Below are 25,868 nucleotides of genomic sequence, written 5' to 3'. Positions count from 1 at the left end.
ACCTTCAGGTCACCTACCTTGTAAAAAAAAAAAAAAAAAAAAAAAAGCCATGCAACACTCGGGGTGGACTTTCTCCCTAAGCTCACACCAAATGTGGCCACAGAGGACTGAGTCACAGCCAGCCACAGAAGGCTCAGGACCAGTGTTACCCTCTGGTCAGAACCAGGCGTATCCAGACAGGCTCTCCTAGGACCTGACCCCGCTGGGCCGTCAGCAGGTATCTGCAGGTCCTGCGCAGGAGGACTCACAATCGGCACAGGCCTCTGTCGGCTCTGTGCCACCTGCTCTTCCCTTACCAGATGGCAGGTCCTATGCTGCCGTCACTGCGGTCCCACTCAGCCAGTACATGGAGGGTGCTGGGTGGGGACGGGAAAGAGGAGGCAAATAGCTCGTGTTCTAGCTGACAGGCTGCTCGACCGCCGGGACACCACAGAAACGACGGCACGTCACCCAGGGAGGCTGGATTTTGAGTCAAATGAAGTTGCTGGATGAGAGTCCAGATTATTTCTCTAGGAGGGGAGGCGAGGGTGTCCTCTGTACATAAAGAAGGATGCTTTTGCAGTGGGAAAGCCTAAAAGATGCCATGTGAAATCAAGTGATCAAAGGTAAAATTTTAAAAATATTAAAAAAAAAATGTTTTTAAGTTAAAATCATCAGTGACTGGAACATTGAAGCTGTGCCCCAATAGGATGCCATGACAGGAACGCAGCCTCACTTCAGTGTTGTTTCTGCCAGAGATACGTGACATAAATGTCAGAGAACCTTTAGAAAAATCCTAATCAAGGGACAACGTGTCGAACTACAGCCTCTGCATCCGCAACCCCATCAAAGTCACGAGAGTCAAGGAAAGACGGAGGAGCCGTTCCAGCCTGAAGGGGGCTGAGGACGCGTGCATGACAGCCAGGCGCAGCCGAGATTCAGAACTTAATCCCTTGGTTTTAAAAGACAATTTGAGACCACCGGCAACACTGGAACGGAATCTGAAAATTCACATTTATTTCCTGATTGTGAGGACTGTGCCGTGGTTGTGCTGAGAATGCTCTTGTTCGTCGGTAACATACACTTAAACAGCTGTGGGTGATGAGCAGGAGGGCAGCAACTTACTCTCAAACAGTGTAGGAAAGAAAATCCATCGTACTGTGCTTCCTGGTTTTCTGTAAATTTGGGATTGTTTCAAAATTAAGTAAAATTGAACCTTTAGAAAGAGCTAAATTATTGAGTAAAAGGCAACTGGGTCAATACAGGCAAAGGTGTAGGGAGGCTTCCCCAGGCCTAGGTGCTGCTGGCTCCAAGGTGTGGGCTGCGAGGCCGGGCTCTGCTTCTAGGGGCTGGGTCGACACAGTGCCTTCCAGGATTCTAGCTCATGGTTCCACCGGTGCGGGTGAGGGCGGCTGCTTCCGGTTTCCTAGCTACAGAGGAGGTGCCATGTACATGGTTGTCCACCAGAGGGCGATATAAGCTTTACCTTTTTTAAAATAGGACATTCCCTAGTACAAACGTACATTAGTGGAAAAAGTAATGAATACCCTCTAAAACAACAAAAGCGTAATTTTTGTATTCTGGTTTTTGCTATGGTTGGAGCATGTTTAATGTTTTCTGAAAATGCACACTGTTAGGAGAAAAATCAGGCAAATGTGAGATAAAAAGTATTGCTAGGGACATTCTAGAACAATAAAAGAGTTCATCCATCCAGAAATTACAACAATTATAAAAATTTATATTCACCTAACAACGGAGTCCCGAAATACACGAAGCAAAGCTGATAGAATTGGAAAGAAATAGGCAATTCAACAATAATGGAGGCTTCAACATCCACCTTCCAATGTAACAGAAGGAGCAACTTGACGGGTGGCCAGCAGGGGACTACAAGACTTGAGCAGCCTTAGAAGCGAACCAGACTTGACGGACACCTGGATATCACGTAAGAGCAGCGGAATACAAAGTCTTCAAGTACCACGGCAGGTACTTCAAGTACCATCTCCAGGGCAGATTTATGTTAGACCATAAAACAGTCTTAATAAAGACTAAAATCATGGAAAGTATGTTCTCTAATCATGATGGGGAAAAAAAAGAGTCCAGAAATAAACCCTTACCTGTACGTTAACTGGTTTTCAAAAAGAGTGCCAAGAGATTTCACTGGGAACAAACATCCTTTTCCACAAATGATGCTGGGCAACTGAATATCCACGTATAAGAGAGTGAGGCTGGACCCCACCAACCTCATACAATATACGAAAATCAACACAGCATGGATCAGATACCTAAAGACAAGAGTTCAATCTATACAACTCTTAGGAGAAAAATAGGCGTGAAATCTTCCAAACCTTGGATTAGATGCATCTTAGACATGACGCCCAGAGTATAAGTAATCAATTAAAAAATAGGGAAATTGGACTTCAACTAAATTAAAAAAACTTTGTGTCTCTAAAGGCATTATCAAGAAAGTGAAATGGCAGCCAGTAGAATGGGAGGAAATGTTTGAAAATCAGGTCTGATATATGATATCAGCACCCAGCACATGGAAATAACTCTTGCAACTGAACAACAAAAAGACAAGTAGTGAATTAAAAAAAATGAGCAAAGGATTTGGACAGACATTCTCCAGAAGATTTACAAAGGGCCAATAATCCCATAAGAAGATACTCAACATTATTAATCATTAGAGAAATGCAAATCAAAACCATGATGAGATGATACTTCACACGCATTAGGATGGCTATAATTAAAAACATGGAGACCACAGGAGCTGTTGACAAGGACATGGAGAAACCGGAACCTTCATGTGCTGCTGGTGGGAATGTAAAATGCTGCAGCCACTTTGGGAAACAGTTTGTCTGAAAAAGTTAAACCAAGTGTCACCGAACCAGGTGCCTTTGCCTCCCTTCGCCCAGCAGGCCAAACGCTGAGGTGCTGAGATCTGCAGCGGAGGGAAGGCTGGTCAGGAGGCAGCCAAGCAAGGATGCCTCAAATCACCTCCCTGAAGGCGAGGGGCTTGGGATATTTATGGAATAAACCTGAGGCCCCGGGAGCGTGGGGAAGGGTGATTGGAGATAAGGGAAAGGTGAGGTGGTAGAGCATGCTTAGCATGCACGAGGTCCTGGCTTCAATCCCCAGTACCTCCTCTAAAAATAGATAAACCTAATTACCTTCTCACAACAAGAATTTTTTTTGTTAAAAGTGAGGTCAAACTTGTCCTGCGCCGGTGCAACTAAGCTGCATGCTGCTCCGCGGGACGCCTGTCCTGAGAGGCGCTCTCCGCCCTCCGCCGTCAGAAAGTCTGGGTCAGACATTTGAGCCCAGTTGGAGGGTCCGCGGTCCCGCCCAGTCTTAACTGGCTCGCGCCCGAACTGGGCACTGCTGACTCCACGTTCCTGCGAACCGCCTCGGGCAGGCACCTCGTTCGGGCTCCGTGAGGCCTGGGGGACAGTTAAAATGACCTGGATCAGCGAGGGCAGGTCGCAGCTCATTATTTATTCGGTCAGATGCAGCTTCGTGGGTCTCACTGCAGAGCACCCTTGGCTTCAACGGAGCCACCGTATGACCCAGCAAATCCACTCTTTCCACTCAGGAAATTTAAAACACATGTTCGCAGAAAAACTTGACTGTTCACAGCAGCGCTGTTCATAAGCAAAAAGTGGGAAAGGGCCCAGCCCCCTCTTCCTCGCTGCCTCCCCCTCACCTGCCCACCCCCCCACCCCCCCTTTCTCCTCCCTCTCCCTGAGCTCTTGCCCTCCTGCTGAGCGAGTCCGGGGGACCGTGGCTCCCGCTTCTGTTCTCTGCCCAGAAGGCGCGGATCAACGTGAGGCTTAAAAGCAAAGCAGCCCGCCTTGCCTCTGATTCTCGTCCTCAGACCTGCCTCCACCCCGGGGGACGCGAGCGCCCCTGCGGTGCGGCCAGCAGCGCTGCCCCGGGCCGGGGGCCAGGCCTTCGCAGCGTGAAGTCATTTGTCAACGGATGTCCGGCTCCGAGTGCGCCCACGGGGGTCACGTAAGCGCGTGTGTGAAGATCTTGGCGCGAAACACGGATGCATTGCCTGACCTTTTCTGATAATAGACATGATGCTTCTTTGACGGGAATCAAATGGTCGATTTGCTCTCGGGTTGGTTGGCTGTGTCTCCTTGAGGCCAGGGTCTGCCGGTCTTATGACCGCTGTGTCTCCAGCAGCTAAAAGGTGCTTTACAGCAAAGGAGGTGCTAGGTTAACATGAATGAATGAATGATTTGCTGGGAAAGTTTCCCATATCTCCCTGACGACCTATCAGCGCCTTGCGCACACTTGATGTTCAGAACACATTTGACAAATCAACTTGGTATCTGAACGTGTAGGTGGTGTGAGTACTGCTTCCTAAATCCATAGTCAGGTGCCTGTCGGTTCCACTGAACTTCCTGTGGGCTTCTGGCCTGTGCAGGAAACACGCCAGGCTTCAATGCAGGGAAGTCTGGGGTTGTGTCCCGGATTTACCACTTAATGACAGTAAACGCTTCTGAGCATAGATTGTGCCAAGCGCCTGGTGAAACATTTCACACACATCGTCTTATTTCAACGTGTACATTATGCGTCCTGCATGACCACCATCCCCATTTTATAGATAAGAAAGCAAAGACTCGGGGAAGGCAGACTCTTGGGCCGAGGCGCACACCTTGTGGCAGCGCCAGGATGCAAACCCCGACTGAGTCCCGGCTTCCACTCCCTTGACCGCGGGCTGTTTCAAGCTATGCGACGTTGCCCACGACCCCCTCATGGTGCCTTGCTTCCTCACCTTTAAAACAGCTGAGATACCCGCCTTGCCGAACCTAGTGGATTATTTCGTTCAAGTAGGAAAATAGATGTCGGAAGCTTTTAAAAAGTGAAAACCTCAAAACTAATGTAAAAATGACGACTCTCTTGATAAGAAATAGAACTTATCACCACCTCATTCTCCAGTCTGCTCAATGGACACATTAGATATACTAGACATTTACAACCTTGACACCACGTGTTTAAGATTCAAAACAATATCTGAGAATCAGATATTCTGTATATGCTATAGCATAATTGATTTTTTTTCTAAAAAAAAGAGTTGAAGACATGGCTCAAATGTAAATAGACATATTTCCTAAGAGCTTATTATGATCCGGAGGAAACTGTAATTCAAAAAGACACCTGCACCCCAGTGTTCATAGCAGCTACTGTTTACAATAGCCAAGACATGGAAACACCCTAAATGTCCATCAACAGATGACTGGATAAAGAAGATGTGGTATATTTATACAATGGAATACTACTCAGCCATAAAAAGAATAAAATAATGCCATCTGCAGCAACATGGATGGACCTGGAGATTGTCATACTAAGTGAAGTAAGCCAGAAAGAGAAACAAAAATACTATATGATATCATTTATATGTGGAATCTAAAAAATGACACAGATGAACTTATTTACAAACCAGAAACAGACTCACAGACATAGAAAACAAACTTATGGTTACCAGGGGGGTGGAGGGATAAATTGGGGAGTTTGGGATTAGCAGATACAAACTACTATATATAAAACGGGTAAACAACAAGGCCCTACTGTACGGCACAGGGAACTAGATTCAACACCTTGCAGTGACATGTAGTGAAAAAGAACATGAAAAGGAATCTGTGTGTATGACTGACTCCCTATGCTGTACACCAGAAGTTAACACAACATTGTAAACCAACTTCAATAAACAAAAGAGCATTTTATGAAAGCCCCAGACTAGTCCCCTTGGTTCTCCCGCTGACTTGCCCTGAATTAGGGACCTGAAGGGCAAGTGCGAGGTTTTGTACCGATCGAGGTCACCCACGTGCCACCGCCGAGCTGGTGTGACTTGTGAATTCAGGAAGAGAACTGCTTTGGCTCCGGAGTGTGACCATACTCACAGCTCATTTTATTTCAGGCGGCCACCCTGCCGGGTGAGCTCTGTGAAGCAGGCTTGCAGCATTTCTTAACCAGCAGGTTACATAAGCCATGGCTTCACTTGTGCTTTCTGCTCTCTGTTCCTCTGGTTTGCGTTTCCGTGTTTTGCACACATCTGTTCATGGGGATGGAGTGTTGGACTTGGTCCTATATTCTCTGAGGTCCAGAACAGTCTTTCCTCTGCACGTCAGTGTGTTCCCGCTGCTGCTCTCCAAGTAAAGAGGGAACTGGCAGGCCGTGGATGGATCAGATCGCTTAGACAAGCTCGTTCCACGCCAGACCTTCTGGCGACAAAACACACTCCTTCCTGCATCAGGGCGTTGACTCTAGGTCCTGCTGCCGTGGAAACCCCACAGGCCAGAGCTCACTGCCTCCTCGTTTACCACTGTGTTCCCAGCGTTGACACAGTGCCTGATACACAGTAGGTGCTTAGCATGTGTGTGTGGGTGGGGGGAGGAGGGATGACACTTCACAGTTTGAAACATAGCAGAGAATGAAAAAAGCACCAAACAGCTTTCCAACTCAGCTAGCGTGTATTTATTTCCCGACCCTCTGATCGCTGTGCTGAACACATGGAAATGTCATAAAATCCGCACAGGAAACTCTATGCACTTGATTCATCGGAAAGCCTTGTAGGAATTTCCTTTCAGCCTATTAATAGTTTTGACAACTGTAACAAGCGTCTGAATCCCCACTCCCCAGAGCGGAGGCAGCGCAACGGGGGTGTGACAAATGCCTGGGAGGACACGTGACAGCAGGAAGAAGTGACATCCTCGGGAGGAAGACAAAAACCGTATGTAAATGAGGAAAATACGGATGCTCAAGCCTCTGCTTTTCCTCAGCCCGCAACAGAAAAGCGGGGGTGTGTGTTTCCTGGGCTTCTGTTGTATAGCAGAGAGGCTGTGGGTGGGGGAGGGAGACCGGGGTGCAGAGCAGAGGGCACGGCTGTGTTTGGAAGCAGCCTGTGGTGTTCTGAGACGCCGTGGGGTGGGGGCCAAGCTCCAGGACGTTTTCCTGGACTTGAGAATGTACTTCTTCACCATCTTGAAAACCTTTTAAGTTTGACAAAATTATAGAGTCACAGGAGGTTGCAGATAGCTCCTAGTGGTGCCAGGTGTTTGTTCGTTTGCTTTCACTGAGAGGGGACACCAAAGGGTTAACTTGTTTGGTTATCAGGTTGGCGTTTTCTCCGACTGTGGCATCCTACTCTGACAGACACGTGAAGGTTCAGCTTTTCAGGAATCATGGAGAAAATAGAAGTAGTGATTCAAGAAGCCCACCAGTCTAGATACATGTAATGTGCAAAAAGCCCTAGAAAAACCCTAAATGGATGGAGAAATCTATGCACTGCCATCCAGTGATTGGTATTAATTATGATCACGAATCATCCATGAGAAAACATTCATGGGCTCTGTGTAAGGAGGCAAAAAAGCATGAAATAAAGCAATGGATTCTATAGTCAAAAGCTGGAAACAAACCAAATGTCCACCAGTAGGGAATCAGTTAATTAAATTATAGTACTAAATTCAGTCAGTGGAAAACTATATACACATGAAAAATGAAGAGCTCTAACCTATAATGAAAAAGAATATGAAAAGAAATATATATGGAATATATACATGTATATGTATGACTGAAACATTATGCTGTACACCGGAAATTGACACATTGTAAACGGACTATATATTTCAATAAAAAAAGGAAAAAAATAAAGCAGTTGATGTAAAAAAAAATGAAGATCTCTATGCAGATACACATCTAATACCTATATATGTATTGTCATAGGAAGTACACACAGGACAGTGCCCATTTTTTAGTGCTATAAAAAAAGCAAAGTCTTTGCTAGAACCCCATCTTTGCATGTGTGTTTCTGTGTGACTCACCGACTACCTCCGTGTCGTCAAGTGCAGAGGTCATTTCTTTGTCATCTTCCTTGGCCTCAGAGTAGCATGTGATGCAGATAATCTCTCATCTTTCTTCAGCTGCATCCTCCTCTTCCCGTGACACCGTGGTTTCCTGCTTTTCGCCCTGGTTCTTCCTCACCCACCTCCTCTGCACCTGCTCTCTGATGCTCCTCAAGAAGTGGGCTTCTCTGAGGCTGGATGTTGGACACTATTCTTTCTTTGGGCTCTATTGTCTCCCTAGGTGATCTTATAAGGTCTGTGGGCTTTAAATGCCATCCAAATGCCGATGACTTGAGATTTCTATTTCCACCCCTGACTTTTCTCCCTAGCTTTGGACTCAAGTTCAATTCTTGATCTGACAGCATGGCGGTCTGCATAGCTGAAGACAGCATTTTGATCTGTTGCCTTCCAAAGTCTCTCTCCCTACTCCCTATATCTGAATTAGCTCTTGCCAACCATTTGGTCTTACGTCTTAGCCAAATTTCCCCTTCTTCACTCTGATCTGATCTATTCTGCCTCCTTCTTGTTCTTAGATATCCCAAGTTCATCCTTATCTCAGGACTTCTGCATTTGGTGCTCTCTCTTCCTGGAGTTTTCTCTTCCTTCTGGTTTCTACTTGGCTAATCTCTTTTTGTCATTCAGATCTTAAATGTCACCTCCTACCTCCTCGGAGAGCCCTTCCCTGGTCACCATATCTTCAATCTCCTTCATCCCCCAATAGCTCTCCACACCTTGTTTTCTTTTATTCATGAGTCATATATTATTATCTGCCTCTCTACTGAAATAGTGTCTTCATTAGAGCGGGGAATCTGTCCATCCTATTCATGCTTGTACACAGAATACCTTCTCTGAAGAGTTCTTGGCACAAAATGGTGCTCAGTTACTAAGTGTGCATAGAAATAAAGTTTGGAAGGTTACATACCAGAGTTAACAGTTGTTACTTCTGAGTGGGGAACACTAGAGGAGATAAATTATGAACTGGCTTTCACTTTTAATGAAGGTATGTTTCAGTTGGTCTTAAACTATTTGAAATTGTATTCCTTTAACAACTAGAAAAGTTAATAAACATTTTCAATTAGAAAAAAAATGGCTGATAAAGTTTTGATGCTTTAAAATAAACTGTTTATTTGGAAGATGCATTTACGCCGGTTTCTTTCTTGAGGATGTTAGGTAAGTAACATGTTACTATATATAGTAAAATATCTATGATTTTGTAAAAGCTCTGAAAGAAGCAGCAGAAACATTTCACCAAGTTCTCTTTCCTTTGAACTTGACCGCTGTATCACTCACCAATCGTTCAAACTGATTTCTTCTTGAAAAGGTAGCAAGATGAAATCGTTAGCTTAATGATAACTTATGCATATTTTTCTTTAAATTGTTATATTTTGCATCTCTACTTGGTATGTTCATCCTGAACAGGTTTATTTACTCTTTTAATAAACATACTACATTTGTAATATTAGCTGTCATTCCAAGGTCTGAATGTTAAGTCAACATATGTGTGAGGGACCTTCACCTGATCAATTATTGCAGGTCTCTGATTGTTTTGGAATCTCTTCTGACAACTGTGGACTTAGTTCAAGGCCAGTTTTTGTTGTTTTTTTTTTTCTAATAGAATGGGTAATTGTTTGCTTTGGTCACTCAAGTCAGGCATCTCACTGTATATAAGACGTCTAGCTGGAGTCTGTGTTGTGACTTCCTTGCCTTTCTCACCACAGACTCTCCTCCTCGGAATTTTGGCATTAGTTTTGCAAAATGATGAGCATGTCTCTGATCTGGGGGATTGTTACAGCCGTGTGCTGTTGTTTATGGCTTATTCTTGGCATGAGGAGAAGGTAAGGAAAGTTTTATCTTTAAATTGCTTTTCTGTCCATTCATTGAACGTTCTTTTACCTTCATTATTATACAGTAAGTTTGGTTTTCTGTGCTAAATTTTTCTTAAATGTTCTTCCTTAATTCTTTTAAAATTAAACAATTTAAAATTTAATTTAAATTTATGGTAATGGTATGTAATCGGTATGTGAGTGGTAATGCAAAAATGTTCACACTTGCCAAATGTAACTGACAGAAATTCCATAAGCCCTCTGTGTGTTTATGTGTACGTACAGAGTCCAGGTTAGTAAGAATACAGATGGTGAGTGGGATGTAAAATTCCTCTCGTGGGGATTAAACAGATGCTCTGACTACATGCACGTTCTGTTTTCAGCTCGGTCCCCTGCGTTGTACAGACTCAGCCTAAGTTAGACAGGGGCACAGAAATTGCACTCATCATTCTACTCCTCTTTTGTTTCTTATTAATGATCATCCACCCTGGTGAACTGGGGAATAGCTAAATGTATGGGACATCCTTTTTGTATGTATCACTTATGATTGGTTCAAGAATACAAGAAATGCAAGTAGAGTCAGATACAGAGCCATAGTTTAACTTCTGATTGGCTCAGAGTATTGGGGGGTGGGGTGGTATGTAAATATTCTCTGCTGTGTCAGTCTGCTGATGCTAGAATTACTCACAGCATACCTCCAGCCATGTAGATTGCTACGTATTGTCCACCTTTTACAGGTATTTTTGTCCTTTTATGGTATTTTTTTAGGCCTGATAGTTTCTAGTCTTAATCAAACTACTTACCTGCAAACTATAAAAATAAAAATAATTATTTTATGTTATATTCTTCTACCAAGAGGGATGGTGGTGTACGTTGGAAAATAAACATTATATTCTTAAATAAAAACATTTAAAACAGCAGGAAAGAGCATTGAATTATGATAGATGATCCTGTCAATACTTACCTGGCTCAGTTTTGCTTTGTTGTATGCTAATTTCTCAGAGACTCCCCCCACCCCCCGCCCCGCTTCAGCTGTCATCACAGAATAGTAGCAGATTTCAACTAGGAAGATTTTGAAAACTTCAATTCTGCAATCCTTTCTGTTATTCAGTATCCTGTATCTTTAAAGAAAACAATCAAATGAAACATTTTGAGAGACTTAGGCAAATGATGCTTAGAAAACACATAAACACTAGAACGTGGTGTCCTCTCTACACTGAGAGGGAAAACCTCGCTGGCCCCGTAGTCCCTTTCACCCTCATCACTGGGAAGAGTGCAGAGCGCAGATTAGACATCCAGTAAGTTTCTGCTGAAGGCGTGCGTGGATGGATGGATGGATGGATGGATGGATGGATGGATGGGGTTAGTTATTTCCACCAGTATCTCACGTTAATTTAACTCATTATTTTAGTAGGGAGCAAGGCCCCCCACCAACAACGAAAAAGTACCTATACCCTGTAGAACTTTGAAGTTCAAAGTCGCTGGTAAAATATTTAAAGCCTGGTATAAATCAAAAGCAATGTGCAGCTTTCCGTAGCTACCATCTGTGTCTTACAGGCAAGTGGGTGAACCGCCTCTGGAGAATGGGTGGGTCCCGTACCTGGGCTGCGCGCTGCAGTTTGGGGCCAACCCCCTCGAGTTCCTCAGAGCCAATCAGAGGAAACACGGTCACGTGTTCACCTGCAAACTCATGGGAAACTACGTCCACTTCATCACCAACCCCTTGTCGTACCACAAGGTGTTGTGCCATGGAAAGTACTTAGACTGGAAAAAATTTCACTTCACTGCTTCTGCAAAGGTAACCAGCTTTGCATTGATAAGCCTTTGGTCTGTTTATGTTCTTCCTGTCAATCTATTTAATCATTCTGATGCACTTAAATTTGAAGTGAGACATGTTACAGAGGGTTACCCTCACAGGGAGATTCTTACAAACGCAATAAATCAAATTAGACATACTTTCTTGGAACTAATGTTTTGAAAAAGCCAAAATAGATATAAGACCGGTACAAACTCACTCATGTGAGTGATTTCTACACAATCCCCAGGGCACACGCGGCCGCTGGAAACTTAACATTGAACAAGTGTTTGGTTTCGTGAAGGAATTGACATTTTGGCATCACTTAGATGAGATCTAAGAGGCTCTTGTACAGAGAAAACAGTGAATTCATATTCACTTAGTCTCTGCAAAGAAATATTAGACACGGTTTCTGCTACTAAGTAGCTTAAAGTCTGGTTAAGATACATGTACATAGAATATAAAGGAGACCTAATGATCTAGAAACATTCTTGATTAGAACCAAACTCGTGTGCAAATAAATGCAGATGCAAGAGAAAAATAAGATACAGAGGACTAGAGTGGCTGTGAGGGAAGTTTCACCAAACACCTGGGACTTAAACTTGGCCTTGAAGAGCATGATTTGGCCATTTATTTGTAAAGTGCTATGAAATTGTATGTGGGAAGGCCGATTTCCCTTTTTTTTTTTTTTTTTTTGGTAACAAGGAGAGAGTTACGAAAGCATCTGATCTGTGTTTCAGCCATTTATGAGTCTTGAGTCAGGCTTACTTTATTTTTTCACACGTTCGTTTACTGTCAGGCATTTGGGCACAGAAGCATTGACCCGAGTGATGGAAACACCACAGACAACATAAGTAAAACCATCATCAAAACCCTGCAGGGCGAGGCCTTGGGCTCCCTCACAGAAACCATGATGGAGAACCTCCAGCTTGTCCTGAGAGCCCGGCTGGTCCCCGAACCCAAGGCGGCGGCCTGGGCGACGGAGGGGATGTATTCCTTCTGCTACCGAGTGATGTTCGAAGCCGGGTATTTCACACTCTTTGGCAGAGATCTTACAGGGCAGGATGCCCAAAAAGCACTTATTCTAAATACCCTCGACAACTTCAAGCAGTTTGACAAAATCTTCCCGGCCCTGGTAGCAGGCTTCCCCATTCACGTGTTCAAGACGGGACGCCACGCCCGGGAGAAACTGGCGGAGGGCTTGAGGCTGCAGAAACTCAGGAGGAGAGACCACATCTCGGAACTGGTCAGGTTTCTGAATGACATGCTCTCCACCCGGGATGACACGGAGAAGGCCAAGTCGCTCCTCGCTGTCCTCTGGGCATCGCAAGCAAACACGATTCCGGCGACCTTCTGGAGCTTATTTCAGATGATTAGGTAATTAGCGACTTTGTCATGTGTTTATGTTGGTTGAAAGCAGAAGTTCAACTATTTTAACTTAAAAAAAAAAAAAGACTTGTGGTACCTTCTCATGCTGTTAATCAAGAAGGTGGCACTCACCCTTGTAAGTGTATTGGCTCATCCAATCCTCCAAAAACATGAGCATCTCTGACTGGTAAATGCATCTTACGGCAGCAGAGACACCCCAGGGAGAGGCTTGTGTTGGTCCAGGGTCAGTGCAGGCTGCCTGCACCCAGAGCCCTCGCTCTTAACCCCAGGCTGTTCTTCATGACGCCTCCTTACATCCACGAATTTGGTCTTAATAATCATAAAAATACACTTGCGTGATTGCTGGTGTCCAGTGAGAAGGGCAGTGCCTGTACCTTACTCACTGGTGCATCGACTGTTTTCACTCAACTAGTAATTCATGTGTATTTGACCAACTCTGATAGCTACGAATCCGTCATAATACATTATTATTGATGGAAGTTAGCCTGGTTTTGCCTTTTAAAACTGTGTATACCAAAAAACCTACGTGCAACATATATTTTGCATAACGTGATTTCTTTCCAATGTGTTAATCTTTGGGGAATTTGACCTTCAAATGGCTCTTATTTCAGTTGAATTGGGTGTTTAGCATCCCATAGACACAAAGTTACTATTCCATAGGATTGGGAATGCCAAGGTTCCATCGATGGCTAATAACTTTGTGTCTTTAATATAAAAAATATTTTTAAAGAATTTTAGATACAAACAATCATTGCAATTCTGTCACAAATGTTAAATGTCTTCCAAAGTTTTTACTTAAGAAAGCTCCGTCTGGAATAAAGTCACATATGTACAGTAAGGTTACAGCATAGATTTTATACCATGTAGGCGACAGCAGCCACTGTATGACAGTCACATAGACACTTACCAGTCAAACGTTTCTGAGACGCAATTTACTGTGATGTGTTACAGGTTACATCACCATGGCCCTGAGGACCCGGTACACATAAGGCACTGAAATGAAGTCGCATTCATGTCACAAGTCAAAGTGTTAGAACAATTATCATATAAATAGAAAAGCTGTGCTACGTGACATCCTGGTGTGGATTTTAAGAGTATATTTAAATTTCCTTTGGCAATTTAGCCAGTACTACAGAATTGTTATTTTAAATGCAATTTTCCTTCTCCATTGCCATGCATTTGACTAATTTGACCATTTAATCCTTAATAGAATCATTTATTTAAAAGTCTGACCAAAGTCTTACTTCTATGTAGCAAGACCCTGTGAAGGCAACGATTCTTGCTAATATCCAAGGACTTAAACACAACTACAAAACAGAGTAAAAAATAAACAGGAGCGCCCCTTCCCCAACTTCTGCGGATCCTGACTGTCTAGTTAAAAGAAGGGGAAAATGCAGGCCTTTTGGTAGAGAAAAGAACTTACTTTCTGTACATCTTTTTTTTTCCCTTAACCTTTAACAGGAACCCTGAAGCCATGAAAGCAGCTACTGAAGAAATAAACAAGACACTAGAGAACGCTGATCAAAAAGTTAGCGTAGAAGGCAATCCGATTTATCTGAATCAAGCACAGCTGGATGCCATGCCTGTGCTAGGTGTGTTGGCTGTGTTCCGTCTCACTGACTGCGCCCCATCCATAGGAATCCTCAGTGCATGCCTTGCACTTACCTGTTGTAGGCATTATACTGGGAGTGTTGTCCTGTGTGACCCTCCAGCTGTCCTGGGACCCGGGACGATGACCATCTCTGTATAACAAGGGAGGAAACTGGTTACTGCTTGTTACGAGGTTAGGTTCCTGCCTGGGATGGAATGGTGGAAGCAATGGCAGCGTTAATGTGGGACGCTTGACTGATACGCTCAGCCACCTCTCTGCAGTACCCCGCGCTGCCTGCTTCCTTCCTGCACTTGCCACTAACTCTATTGTTAATGGGAGTGCACTTTCATGAAATAAAAGGGGGAAGGTACCATCGTGAAACCGCAATTAGCTGCGTGGGTGGGGTGATTGGAAGGTTATTACATTTAAAAATGATTTGCTTCTCTGTATTTTATAGAAATCCTGAAGTACTCTGTTTATATAGTAAGAAAGGGTTCCCTTTTTGTTTTTGTGATGTTTCTCTAGAGGAAAGAAGCCAACACGTGCTTTCAGGGGCAGTGTGTCCTAGTGGGAGGGACCAGGAGGCAAGAGACACAGGGTCCACTGGGGGGCGCTGCCCTGCCCTGGAGACCGCGGACATGTCCCTTCACTTTTGGGGGGCTTATTTTCTCATTTGTGAAAAAGATGCTGAAGTGCCATGCTTTTACACACAATCATGTGCTGAGCACCTAAACCATGACAGTTAAAAGGACAGAGGCTGGAAGGTCAGGAAGCAACCTCTCAGTTTATATTTTAGCTTTTGTCAGCATGTTCCTTTTGTGCCTTTAGGTCCCTACCAGAATGCAGGGAATTATCTTACACCAGAGATCGTAATGCTAAAAATGGGTTCTTGCAAACCCTGAAGTGGAGCTGCATTAAACATCTGGAAAACTATTTCTAAATAAAAGCGTTAGTAGTATATGAACTGATAAACTCGAAAGTGATAAACTTTGAATAATTCACATATCTGAGTTTTCCCAGTCATATTTGATGTCTAGCATCATGTCGAAACAAGATTACCTTTCCTTAAAATGTTGGAAGTCTAGTTCCCATTGATGACAAAGAAGATTCCGTCTTTATCAGAAGATTCTTAACTCAGATTATCAGATTAAAAATACATTAAGACATAACTGAATCATTGATCACAGCGTCATGGTCACAGAAAAGAGTCTGGGAAATTTTTATCTGGCCAGCTACCCATAGTCTGCTCAGCTTTGTGTTAGAGGCTGCTAGAAATATGTCAGACTCTGCATTATGTGGCCTTTAAATACTTTCTTCTCTCTTCTTCCTCCCTCCCTCATCTCCTTCCGTCCTTTAAAAATCTTTAGACAGTATCATCAAGGAGTCTCTGAGGCTTTCCAGTGCGTCTCTCAACATCCGGACAGCTAAGGAAGGTTTCACTCTGCACCTCCAGGACGGTTCCTACAACATCCGCAAAGATGACATCATAGCTCTTTATCCGCAGTTAATGCATTTAGATCCAGAAATCTACCCAGACCCTTTGGTAAGTGACTGTTCATCAAAGCTCAGTATCCAGGTGACATCGACCCATATAGAAATAGAGAGGAAATTTACCACCACAGAATTGATTTGATCATTGAAACCACAGGATTGCCTCCTTTATTAGGTGAAAAATTCATATGTTTTGGAAAATTTGGACGATGGCTTGAATTTTTAATCTTTACTCCTGGTGTTTGTTATCACATAATCTCTACTAGATTTTATCTGCAATTGTGATAACACCATTGCTGCTTCTCTTCTTCCTAAAAAGATTCTGCTCCCAAATCCAGGAAATTAGAGGCTGGTGTACTGACTCCTCTCGTTTCTGATCTGAATCCTTCTGTCTAGTTCTGCCAATCAGAGGGAGGAACTAGTCACCCAGGCAGGACGGGACGCATAAAGCTTTCCCATCCCCATCAGTTCTCCTTAAGTTTGTTCCTCATCACTTTCTGATTCAAGGTGGGGTATTTGCTAAATTACAAAAAGACTGGATTAAAAAAAAAATTATTCTGGAGCTTCCAGGTTAAGAAAAAGATAAATTCCTTTAAAATTAGCTTATAAATTTATTTTCTCTGTATCTTTGCTGCAGACTTTTAAATATGATCGCTATCTTGATGAAAACGGGAAGACAAAGACGGCCTTCTATAGTAACGGACTCAAGTTAAAATACTACTATATGCCCTTTGGGTCAGGGGCTACAATATGTCCTGGAAGATTATTTGCTGTCCAGGAAATCAAGCAATTTTTGATTCTGATGCTTTCCTATTTTGAACTGGAGCTTGTGGAGAGCCAAGTCAAATGTCCCCCTTTGGACCAGTCCCGTGCCGGCTTGGGCATTTTGCCACCATTAAATGACATTGAGTTTAAATATAAACTCAAGCAGCTGTGACTGCGTGGTTGGAAGAAGAGGACACCTGATGATGTAACAAGATGGAGAATGCCGTCACTCATCTGTCCCTCCGGACAGTGGCGTTTAGCGGGGGTGGACGGGATGCAGCAGGTGCAGTTCTGTTCACCAACACTCGCGTGTGACTCTTAACATTTTGGTGATGGTTTCCAGATGCTATTTCAGGATGTGCAAGTGAAAACAACTACTTTCCAGAAGCATGATAATTTGTTTTTATTTGAATAAGGTAGTGAATGTTCATTGAGCCAGGGACCGAACTTCATTATTTTCAGAGGAAAAATCTTCTTCCCCACCCCTCCCAGCCCCCTAGAATGAAGATGTTCCAATTGGCAGAAGTTTTTTTTTTTTTTTCCTAAGGAAACAGCTTTACTTCTATAAAAACCACCCAACAGTTATTAAAACATTCACGTTTTAGTGAAACTGCATGACTTTTTGACCAGATATGGAGTGCACATATATATTATAAAGGACATTTTAAAGGACTGTATCATGCCTTTTAATAAAAAGAAAATTTTTCTCAGCTTTCCCTATACCCAGTATTCAACGCTTTTAAAATGACGAACTTGATGTTCTGAAAACATTAAAGATGGTTTTAGCATTTTCCCTTTGTTTTAATTTATTTTTGCTGGAAACTCTAATGTCTATGTCAGGTTTCAACCATCTTGTCTATACCTTCACCATATTAATTGGAAGGTTTTTTCCAGAAAAGGCAGTTTTTCCGATATTACTAAACACGCACCTATGAAAAGAATGTAGCTCTCATGTGATATATTTTAAAATTAAAACTGGATGAAAATGGCCATCTAAAAGCTTTGGATACGTGTCCATTAAATGTGTCTTGGCATTGTATTTTATTTAAATACTTATCTTTAAATGACTTGTAGTTGGAAGAAAAATAAGGCTATACGGTAGTGTTTAACTACTGTGCACAACAGTTAGGTAGAATATTTTAAATATTGAGTTATCAGCTATAATATTGTTATTGCTATTTCTCTATGTATTTATATAAATTATATTTAACTTTTTCCTTGTACTACAAATATTAAGAATATATTGCAATATTTGATAATGTTGAAATGATTCACCTTTCAGAAATAAAAGTATGAATTTTTGTTTTAAATTTTTAAATATTCCCCATGTTTAAACCATTCACCTACAGATAAAGTGCAACAATTTTGCTCATTATTCATCTCTTAGAAGAAGTTTAGAAAAAGCAACATAATTATTCACTCAAAAATCTCCACACTTCATAAAATTCTTTAAAGATTTTGTCTTGCTATTTAATATTATCATGAAATTATCTCCTATGTAAGTTATTTTTCATATCAAGAAAATGAAACTCAGCTCAAGATTAACAAAATTCTATTTTATGGAAAATTGTTTTAAACTAAATTTCCAGTGTGGTTTCCTAATGTATCATACTGTGGAGCTATTGTGGGTTCCAGACCGCCCCAATAAAGCAAGTCACATGAAGTTTTTGGTTTCCCAGTGCATGTAAAAGTTATGTTTTTACACTATATTTTAGTTTGTTTAGTGTGCAATAGCATTATATCTAAAAAACAGTACATATCTTAATTAAAAAATAGTTTATTGCTAAAAAGTGCTAACCATCATCTGATAGCCTCAAAATTGGAGTCAGTCCTCCCAAACCTGCCACTGCTTGATCCACTCAGTTTATATGTTCTAAATTCTTTGCTGTCACTTCAACAATCTTCACAGCATCTTCATCAGGAGTAGATTGCTTCTCAAGGTACCACTTCGCTCAGTCGTAAGATCTCCTCATCCGTTCAGGTCTCCTCACAACACCACTGCCGTTAGGTCCCATCCTCAGGCCCCTCTGCTAACCTAGTTCTCCTGCTGTTCCTACCACGTCTGCAGTCACTGCCTCCACGGAGGTCTTGAACCCCTCGGAGCCACCTGTCGGGGCTGGGAGTCAACTATTCCCAAGCATCTCTTCTGTTAATACTGGTATTTTTTACCTCTTCCCATGAATCATGAATGTTCTCAATGGCAATCTAGAACAATGAACCCTTTCCAGGAGATTTTCCACTGACTTTGCCCAGATCCAGCAGAGGAACCCCTGTCTATGGCAGATGAAGCCTTATGACATATGTATTTCTTAAATAATAAGACCAGAAAGTCAAAATTACTCCTTGGCCCATGGGCCTCAGAAGGGCTGTTGTGTCAGCAGGTGTGGGAACACGGCGACTCTCACTGTCCTTCTCCAGCAGAGCCCTTGGGTGTTAGGTGCGTTGTCGGCGAGCAGTCATATTTTGAAAAGAAGCTTTTTTCTGGATAGTAGGTCTCAACAGTGGGCTTAAGATGGTCAGTAAACCATATTGTAAACAGACGTGCTGTCATCCAGACTTTGTTGTTTCATTTACAGAGCACAGGCAGAGTAGATTTGGCATTTTTTTTTTTAAAAAAAGCATCATTCTTAAGGGCCCTAGGATTTTTGAAATGGTAAATGAGCATTGGCTTCACCTCAAAGTCACCAGCTGCTTTAGCCCCTAACGAGAGAGTCAGCCTGTCCTTTGAGCTTTGAAGCCAGGCAAGGACTTCTCCCCTCCAGCTGGGAAAGTCCCAGATGGCATGTCCTTCCGAAACAAGGCTGTTCTGTCTACACCGAAAATCTGCTGCTTGGCGCAGCACCTTCATGAATTATCTGAGCCGGATCTTCTGGAGAACTTGCTGCAGCTTCTGCATCCGCACCTGCCGCTTCACCTGCACTGAGATGTTCTGAAGATGACTTCTTTCATTTAGCCTCTTGTACCCACCTCTGCTGGCTTCACACTTTCCTCATGGGGCTCCCTCACGTCTCTCAGCCTTCAAAGAACTGAAGAGAGTTAGGGTATGGCTCTGGGCAAGGCTTTGGCCTAAGGGGATGTTGTGGCTGGTTTGATCTTCCATCCAGACCACTAAAACCTTCTCCATCTCAGCAGTGAGGCTGGTTCACTCTCTTATCATTTCTGTGTTCAATGGAGCAGCGTTTTTAATTTCCTTCAAGAACTTTTCCTTTGCACTCACATCTTGACCAAGTGTCTGGTGCCAGAGGCCTCGCTTTCAGTCTGTCTCAGCTTTCACGTGCCTTCCTCACTAAGCGTAATCACTTCTGGCCTTTGATTTAAAGGGAGAGATGTGGGACTCTTCGCTTGAACGCTTAGAGGTCACCGGAGGGATGTTAAGTGGCCTAATTTCAACATCGTTGTGTCTCAGGAAGTAGGCCCGAGGAGAGGGAGAGAGACAGGCGAGCGGCCGGCAGGTGGAGCAGTCGCAACACACATGATGTTTATTGTTTGTTGTCCTGCATGGGCATGGTTCACGGTGCCCTAAAACAATGACAACAGTGACATCACAGATCACCTCAGCAAACATACTAATAACAAAGTTTGAAATATTGCAAGAATTACCAAAATGTGACACAGAGACAGAGAGTGGGCAACTGTCGTTGGAAAAATGGCGTCGACAGACTAACGTGATGTGGGGTTGCCACCAACCTTCAATTTGCAAAAAAAAAAAAAAAAAAAAAAAAAAGCAGTATTTGCAAAGCAGAATAAAACAAAGGGCAGTAAAACAAGGCACACCTGCCCCTTGGTGGATGCGCCCACACCTCCTTCCACACCTTTATTCTTGCAGAGCAGGGGCTGCCAGTCCACGGCACCGGGGGCCACCGGGCCCCTCTACCTGTTTTTGTACAGATTGAAAGCTCTGAGTGGTTTTTATATTCTTAATTGTTTGGGGAAAAAAGCAAAATAATAATAATATCTCATGACACATGGAGACTACGTGAAGCTCCCCTTCCATGGCCAAAGCGTGGTTACCTGGCGACACGGCGCGCCCGCCTCCCTGTGTTCTTGTCCCGGGACGCTCTCAGTCGAGTCCAGAGCCAAGCGGTTGCAGCAGAGACTGCATGGTTGGAAAGCCTTCAATGTTTACTACCTGGGCCTTTGCAAAAAAAGCTTGACAACTCCCATTATAGAGCAATCCCAAAGGCTAGTTTGTCTTATAATTTAATTAACCTTAAAAAAATGCACTAGTGTATGAAAAAATTTTTCATTTTTTTAAAAAAGCACATGTGGGGACTACAAGAGAACAAAAACCAGATATAATTTTCTTTAAAAAGTATTTTTTTGAATTGAAGTATAGTTGATTTACAATGTTGTGTTAGTTTCAGGTGTACAGCAAAGTGATTCAGTTGTACATACATTTTTTTTTCAGATTCTTTTCCAAGATATCATTTTCTTGTAAACAACCTTAATTTAGAACTTTATTGACGGCAAAACCGTCCCATTTAGCCAAGAGATCTTTATTTGAAACAGGCGCCTAAAATTTAAAAAAATATTATAGTAACTTGTGGTAAGGTCGAATGGGCCTAAAAGAGATTTTAACAGCTAAATTAGTTCAGGGTCACTGTGGTTCAGGTCCAGCCTCAAACACTTCACACGTGCCATCTCAAGGGACCCTCATAAGAGTCCTGCCGGGTGCCTGGTGCTCTGATCCCTCTGTTCCAGAGGGGAAAGGAACTGCAGGAAAGGTAAGCCCTGACCCAAGGTGACGGGGCTGGCAAGGGGCAGGACCGCAGTGTGGTGGAATTCACCCGGCCCCTAGTCCAGAGCCAGCCCTCTTCACTCTGTGGTAAGTCCTATCGGCAGACAGTCTTGACACAGGTTGCTGAAGACAGGCCACTCAAACAAAATACATAATGTCATTTCTGTCCTAAGATCGGCACTGCTGGGGACACCATCTGGCCAGAGGGTGAGGCCCCTCAGCTGCCACACTCAGCTAGTCCAGCGTCACCAGGGTGCTGTGGACGCCCAGCCTGCAGTGACCCCAGCCACGGCCACGTACAGGATCGCAGTGTTATGCTCTGCTCCCCTTCACACAGGAAGGCCTTCCCCCAACTCGGACTTGTTCATTGTGGAACCTCACGTTGTTCCTCTCAAGATCAGCGCGAGACATCTTCAGGGTGGTGGGATGCAGGCCTTGGTCTCATTAATAGATGATGAAATGCCGAGACCACACTCAGCCCCTTCTCGCTCACCTTGGGTGAGACGAGTCAGAAGTTCGGGTTTAGACAGCAGCACTGATGCTCCACAGAGCACTGTGAACCATTCACAGTCACTGGTCTCAGCTCTTATTTTAGTTAGAAACTGACAGCTGGTAAAGGAGAAGTGACTGACTTAAGAGGACTGCCCAGCAAGTCACAGGGCAGGCTTGGGTCTAGAACCCCCTACTTGTATAGCAAGTATTGTAGCCACTAAATTAACCCAAATAGATTTAACATTAGGGACCCTGCCCTCAAACCAGAGGTCCCGCAAAGTCCATTTCCTTATCTCTAAAGTTACACCTGAAAAAAATTCGAAAAATAAAAAATATTCAGAAACTTTAACATTACTATATATTTACAAGATCCCCTCTTCTATTGAAAAAGGTTTATAGACCAACAGAGGTTCCTAGAGGCTCAGATACCCCCAAGGGCACTGATAATTCAGCGATGGCAGAGCTGTGGCGAGATCTGGTCTCTTCCTTCCCCAAACTGGGCAGATTCAACATGGTTTTCATTAGCTCAAAGCCTGAGCCTGGAAAATAAACTCACATGATGCTCAACTGTCACTTTACCATTGTTGTCCAACAAGCAGTTTCTATAGTTCAAAAATGTGTGTGTGTGTGCGTGTGTGCGTGTGTGTGTGTGTGTGTGTATATAAAATAGGGATGTATAGAAACTGTTTAAACATTTTTCTCTATTTATTTTTGAAATCACCCAAATTACAGATAAATTACTTGGTTTATTTTGAAAAGCACAATTTCATTAGAAATACAAATACAAACAAATTGCCGACCAATTAAGTTAGTAAGCATTCATCTGGTATGCCATAACTTCTGAAAATACCAGTAATTACTCAATTGTAATAATAATACTGTGTGCTCCACAGAATTGCAATGTGAGCTGAAACATTTTAAACACTGTATGTCAATCTTCTTAAAAAATGAATCCTAAAATGTGGATTAAGTACAGATTATTCTTCAGTAACATAGCTATCAATCTGAATGTTCCCACGGTATTTTATCTTATCTTTATTTTATTTTTATTTTTTATTCAGAGTTTTTCTTATGGTGTATAAGTGAGAATATGGTTGGGGGCAGGGGCAGGGACCCTGGTGAAACACCCCCCAAAGTGCTCTGTGCTGCCACTAACACAGCCTGCCTGCCCAGGGCTGCCCCTGAGAGCGAGCGAGCCTGGGCCCGAGGGCCAAGGTACCTGGGGGCGGGGGTGCGGGCATGGAAACCCGCCCAGCAGAGTCAGCAGTTGCTTCTCAGAAATTTGGCTGTAAGGACATTTGCTTCATTACTTTTTTGGAGTGAGTCCAGGGAACTCCAGCCCCACAAGGGGAGCGGTCCTGTTTTGTTTGGTTCGACCCTCCCCGCAGCTCCTACCTGGTGTGCCGTGCGTAGTAGGACCACACAAGTCCTAAGGCCGTGGAGGCGGGTAGTAACGATTTGCATGGGGGCGGTTTGCACTCTGGGTCTCTGTTTTTCTGAGTCCAGGCGTCGACACGCGGCAAGTGCTTTATTTGGCTGCTCTGTGCACAGACCTTTCTGCTTCTATTGATCTTCCCTCTATTAAAATATTAGGAAAGAGTTACACACAGAATTGAGAACATGGCTGGCCTGCGCTCAGGCCCACGCTGCGTGATAAGGCGGGTTACTCTCTGCTAAAATCAAAGGTCCGTCCGAGGGTCTCAGAGGCAGAGGGGGCCCACTCTGCAGGGTCAGAGGTAGGAAGTGGAGCAGAGGATAGGAATTTCGTCCTCCTGTTCGACCCCTAATTTACTGAACACCCTGCATTTATACTCTATTTTGTTATTCTGGGAAGTTTCAGAGACGTCCAGCCTGCTGAGGGTCCAGGCCAAGTTTTGGTCATAATCAGGCCTTTGCTTGAGGCCGGGGAGGAAATCCACTCTTCATAGAGTTTTCGAGGCTGGAGGGTGAAGCGGTAAGGCCAGCCACCTCTTAGATTTCTGTTCTTAATACAATTAGGTCAAGCTGCTCATCTCATAGTAAAAGCTTACTGCCAAAGAAGCAGCGTCAGGATTTATGACTTCTTTCAACTCAACCACGTTTACGCAGGCCCAACTTACCAGTAGTATGTTCCGAAGACTTACCTGCATATAGAATGTTTGTAACTCAGAACATATTTTATTGAAGAAACTGTTAAAAGCGTAACTTAAATTCCCAGAGAAACACTCCTTTAATCCATAACATCACGAGAGTCATTCGATTTCGAATAATTTTGCAATGCGAAGGAAAAGAGGGGGAAATGCTGTTGAAATATGAATACTTTCAATCAGCTAAGAAACAGTATTAATCTACGTTGAGAAAAGACGTCTCAAAGGGGGACAGGAGGAGGAGCACGGCGGTTCTGAACGGCTCGTCTGGGTACGTCGAAGGTGGCGATTCTGCAGGGGGTGCTGCAGAGTCACAGCGTCTCCAGGTCGTGGACACTCACTTATTTTGTAGCTAAGGAAGGCCGGAGGCAGATGGGTACTCCTTCTGCCGAGATAGTTCCGGAGGCTGGACATCTGAGCAAGGTTCACCTCGGCCTCTCTCCCGGGCCTGCGGATGGCCGTCTTCTCCTTGTGTCCTCACGCGGCCTGTCCTCTGGGCCCACCCATCCCTGTGGGCTCTTCCTCTCCTTCTAAGGAACCAGTCCTCCTGGCATAGGGCCTTCTGACCTTGTTTAGCCTTAATTACCTCTTTAAGTGTCCATTTCCAAATACAGTCACAACCCGACAGGGTCAGGGTCAGATTCTGAAGGACTGGGGTTAGGGTTAGGGTTAGAGTCACGTTCTGAGGAACTGGGGTTTGGGCTTCAACCGATGAATTTTGGGAGGACACAATTCAGCCCTGACGAGCAGGGAAAGGAGAGGAAGCAGGAAGAAAGTCAGAGAGGCCGTAGTGCTGCCCGGGGGCCGGGGGACAGGGCATGGCGCACAGAGCTTCGGGTGGAGAGAGCTGGGAGCTTTCACACAGGTAGGGTGGGGGACAGGGCTCCTGAGCCAGCCTCCAGCTCCCCTCCGTGTGTGCGCGCGAGCGTGCAGGGGGTGACTAAGAGCCACGATTCTCATCCCTGTGGGTTTCACGTCTTCCTTCGGGGCCCTAAATGCCAACACCACCACACACAGGCTCCGCGAAGGGCACTTCGATCCCATTTTCAAGGTCTTGAATAGGAGGCTGGCCAATGGCTGTGCGGCCCCCAAGGAGGGCAGGCTTCCCAGTGCCCATTTCAGACACACAGGGAGCAGAGAGCAGCACCACACGTGCCTATGGGTGGCTCTACAATAACATGATGCCTTTCGGGGGTGAGGGTACTTAAAGTGTAGCCTCTACTGGCAGGAGGAACAGACTCCATTCTACGTTAGAGGATCTGAAGGGGTGATGGGTGACACTGTCCCATGTGAGTGAGGATGTCTTCCCGTTTTAGCGGCAGTGCAAAAAGCATTTGCCTCCAGGCTCAACAGCAGGATTTGGGGTTGCTGCTCCCACTGGAGCGATCATTTACAAAACACCAAGGATTGTCTTGGGGGAAGCTGTTTGCTTTATTCATCAAAACTCTTTTGCCTTCATCAACCCTCATGTGCCATATAAATCCTGCAAACTAACCTTTGGGCTCCATGCAGGGCCAAACTACAAACTCTCACTGGATCTGCTCCAGTGCTACCTCATGGTGTTTGAAATTTTGGCAGGAGACCTGAGGTCAACAGTTGTTTGCCTGTAACCAAAGTATTCCCTTTGGTTACCTCTGGTAAAATGATGTAACCATGACTGTATCTTTGGTAAGTCAGGTAGCCTTTGAATCTAAAGTCAGTTAAGAGCAGTGGCAAGGCTGACTGGTTAACATAGAAAATCCAACTCTTGCCCAAATATGGTGTGATTAAAACACACACACACACACACACACACACACACACACACACACACACAATCTAAGTAATGCTTT

General features: G+C 44.0%; 1 protein-coding gene across 1 annotated transcript; it reads left to right on the top strand.

The window, feature by feature from the left end:
• The first annotated feature begins 9,458 nt into the window (after positions 1-9,458).
• LOC105093285 (cytochrome P450 7A1) lies at positions 9,459-17,145 on the top strand. Its single transcript, XM_010985165.3, has 6 exons — positions 9,459-9,661; positions 11,207-11,447; positions 12,244-12,821; positions 14,295-14,425; positions 15,792-15,967; positions 16,553-17,145. The coding sequence occupies exons 1-6, from the start codon at positions 9,582-9,584 to the stop codon at positions 16,850-16,852; spliced, it is 1,506 nt and encodes a 501-aa protein (XP_010983467.1). The 5' UTR covers positions 9,459-9,581; the 3' UTR covers positions 16,853-17,145.
• The last annotated feature ends 8,723 nt before the right edge of the window (positions 17,146-25,868 follow it).

The sequence above is a fragment of the Camelus dromedarius genome, chromosome 30, assembly GCF_036321535.1.
Source record: "Camelus dromedarius isolate mCamDro1 chromosome 30, mCamDro1.pat, whole genome shotgun sequence".
NCBI lineage: Eukaryota > Metazoa > Chordata > Mammalia > Artiodactyla > Camelidae > Camelus > Camelus dromedarius.
The sequence above is the reverse complement of the archived record's forward strand: the minus strand, read 5'-3'. Positions and strand labels throughout refer to the sequence as shown.

Excerpts from the sequence above, each read along its gene's own strand:
- LOC105093285 (XM_010985165.3), top strand. The coding sequence starts at position 9,582 with ATGATGAGCATGTCTCTGATCTGGGGGATTGTTACAGCCGTGTGCTGT. Across the intron at positions 11,448-12,243 it reads ACTTCACTGCTTCTGCAAAG|GCATTTGGGCACAGAAGCAT; the intron begins GTAACCAGCTTT and ends GTTTACTGTCAG. Across the intron at positions 12,822-14,294 it reads AGCTTATTTCAGATGATTAG|GAACCCTGAAGCCATGAAAG; the intron begins GTAATTAGCGAC and ends AACCTTTAACAG.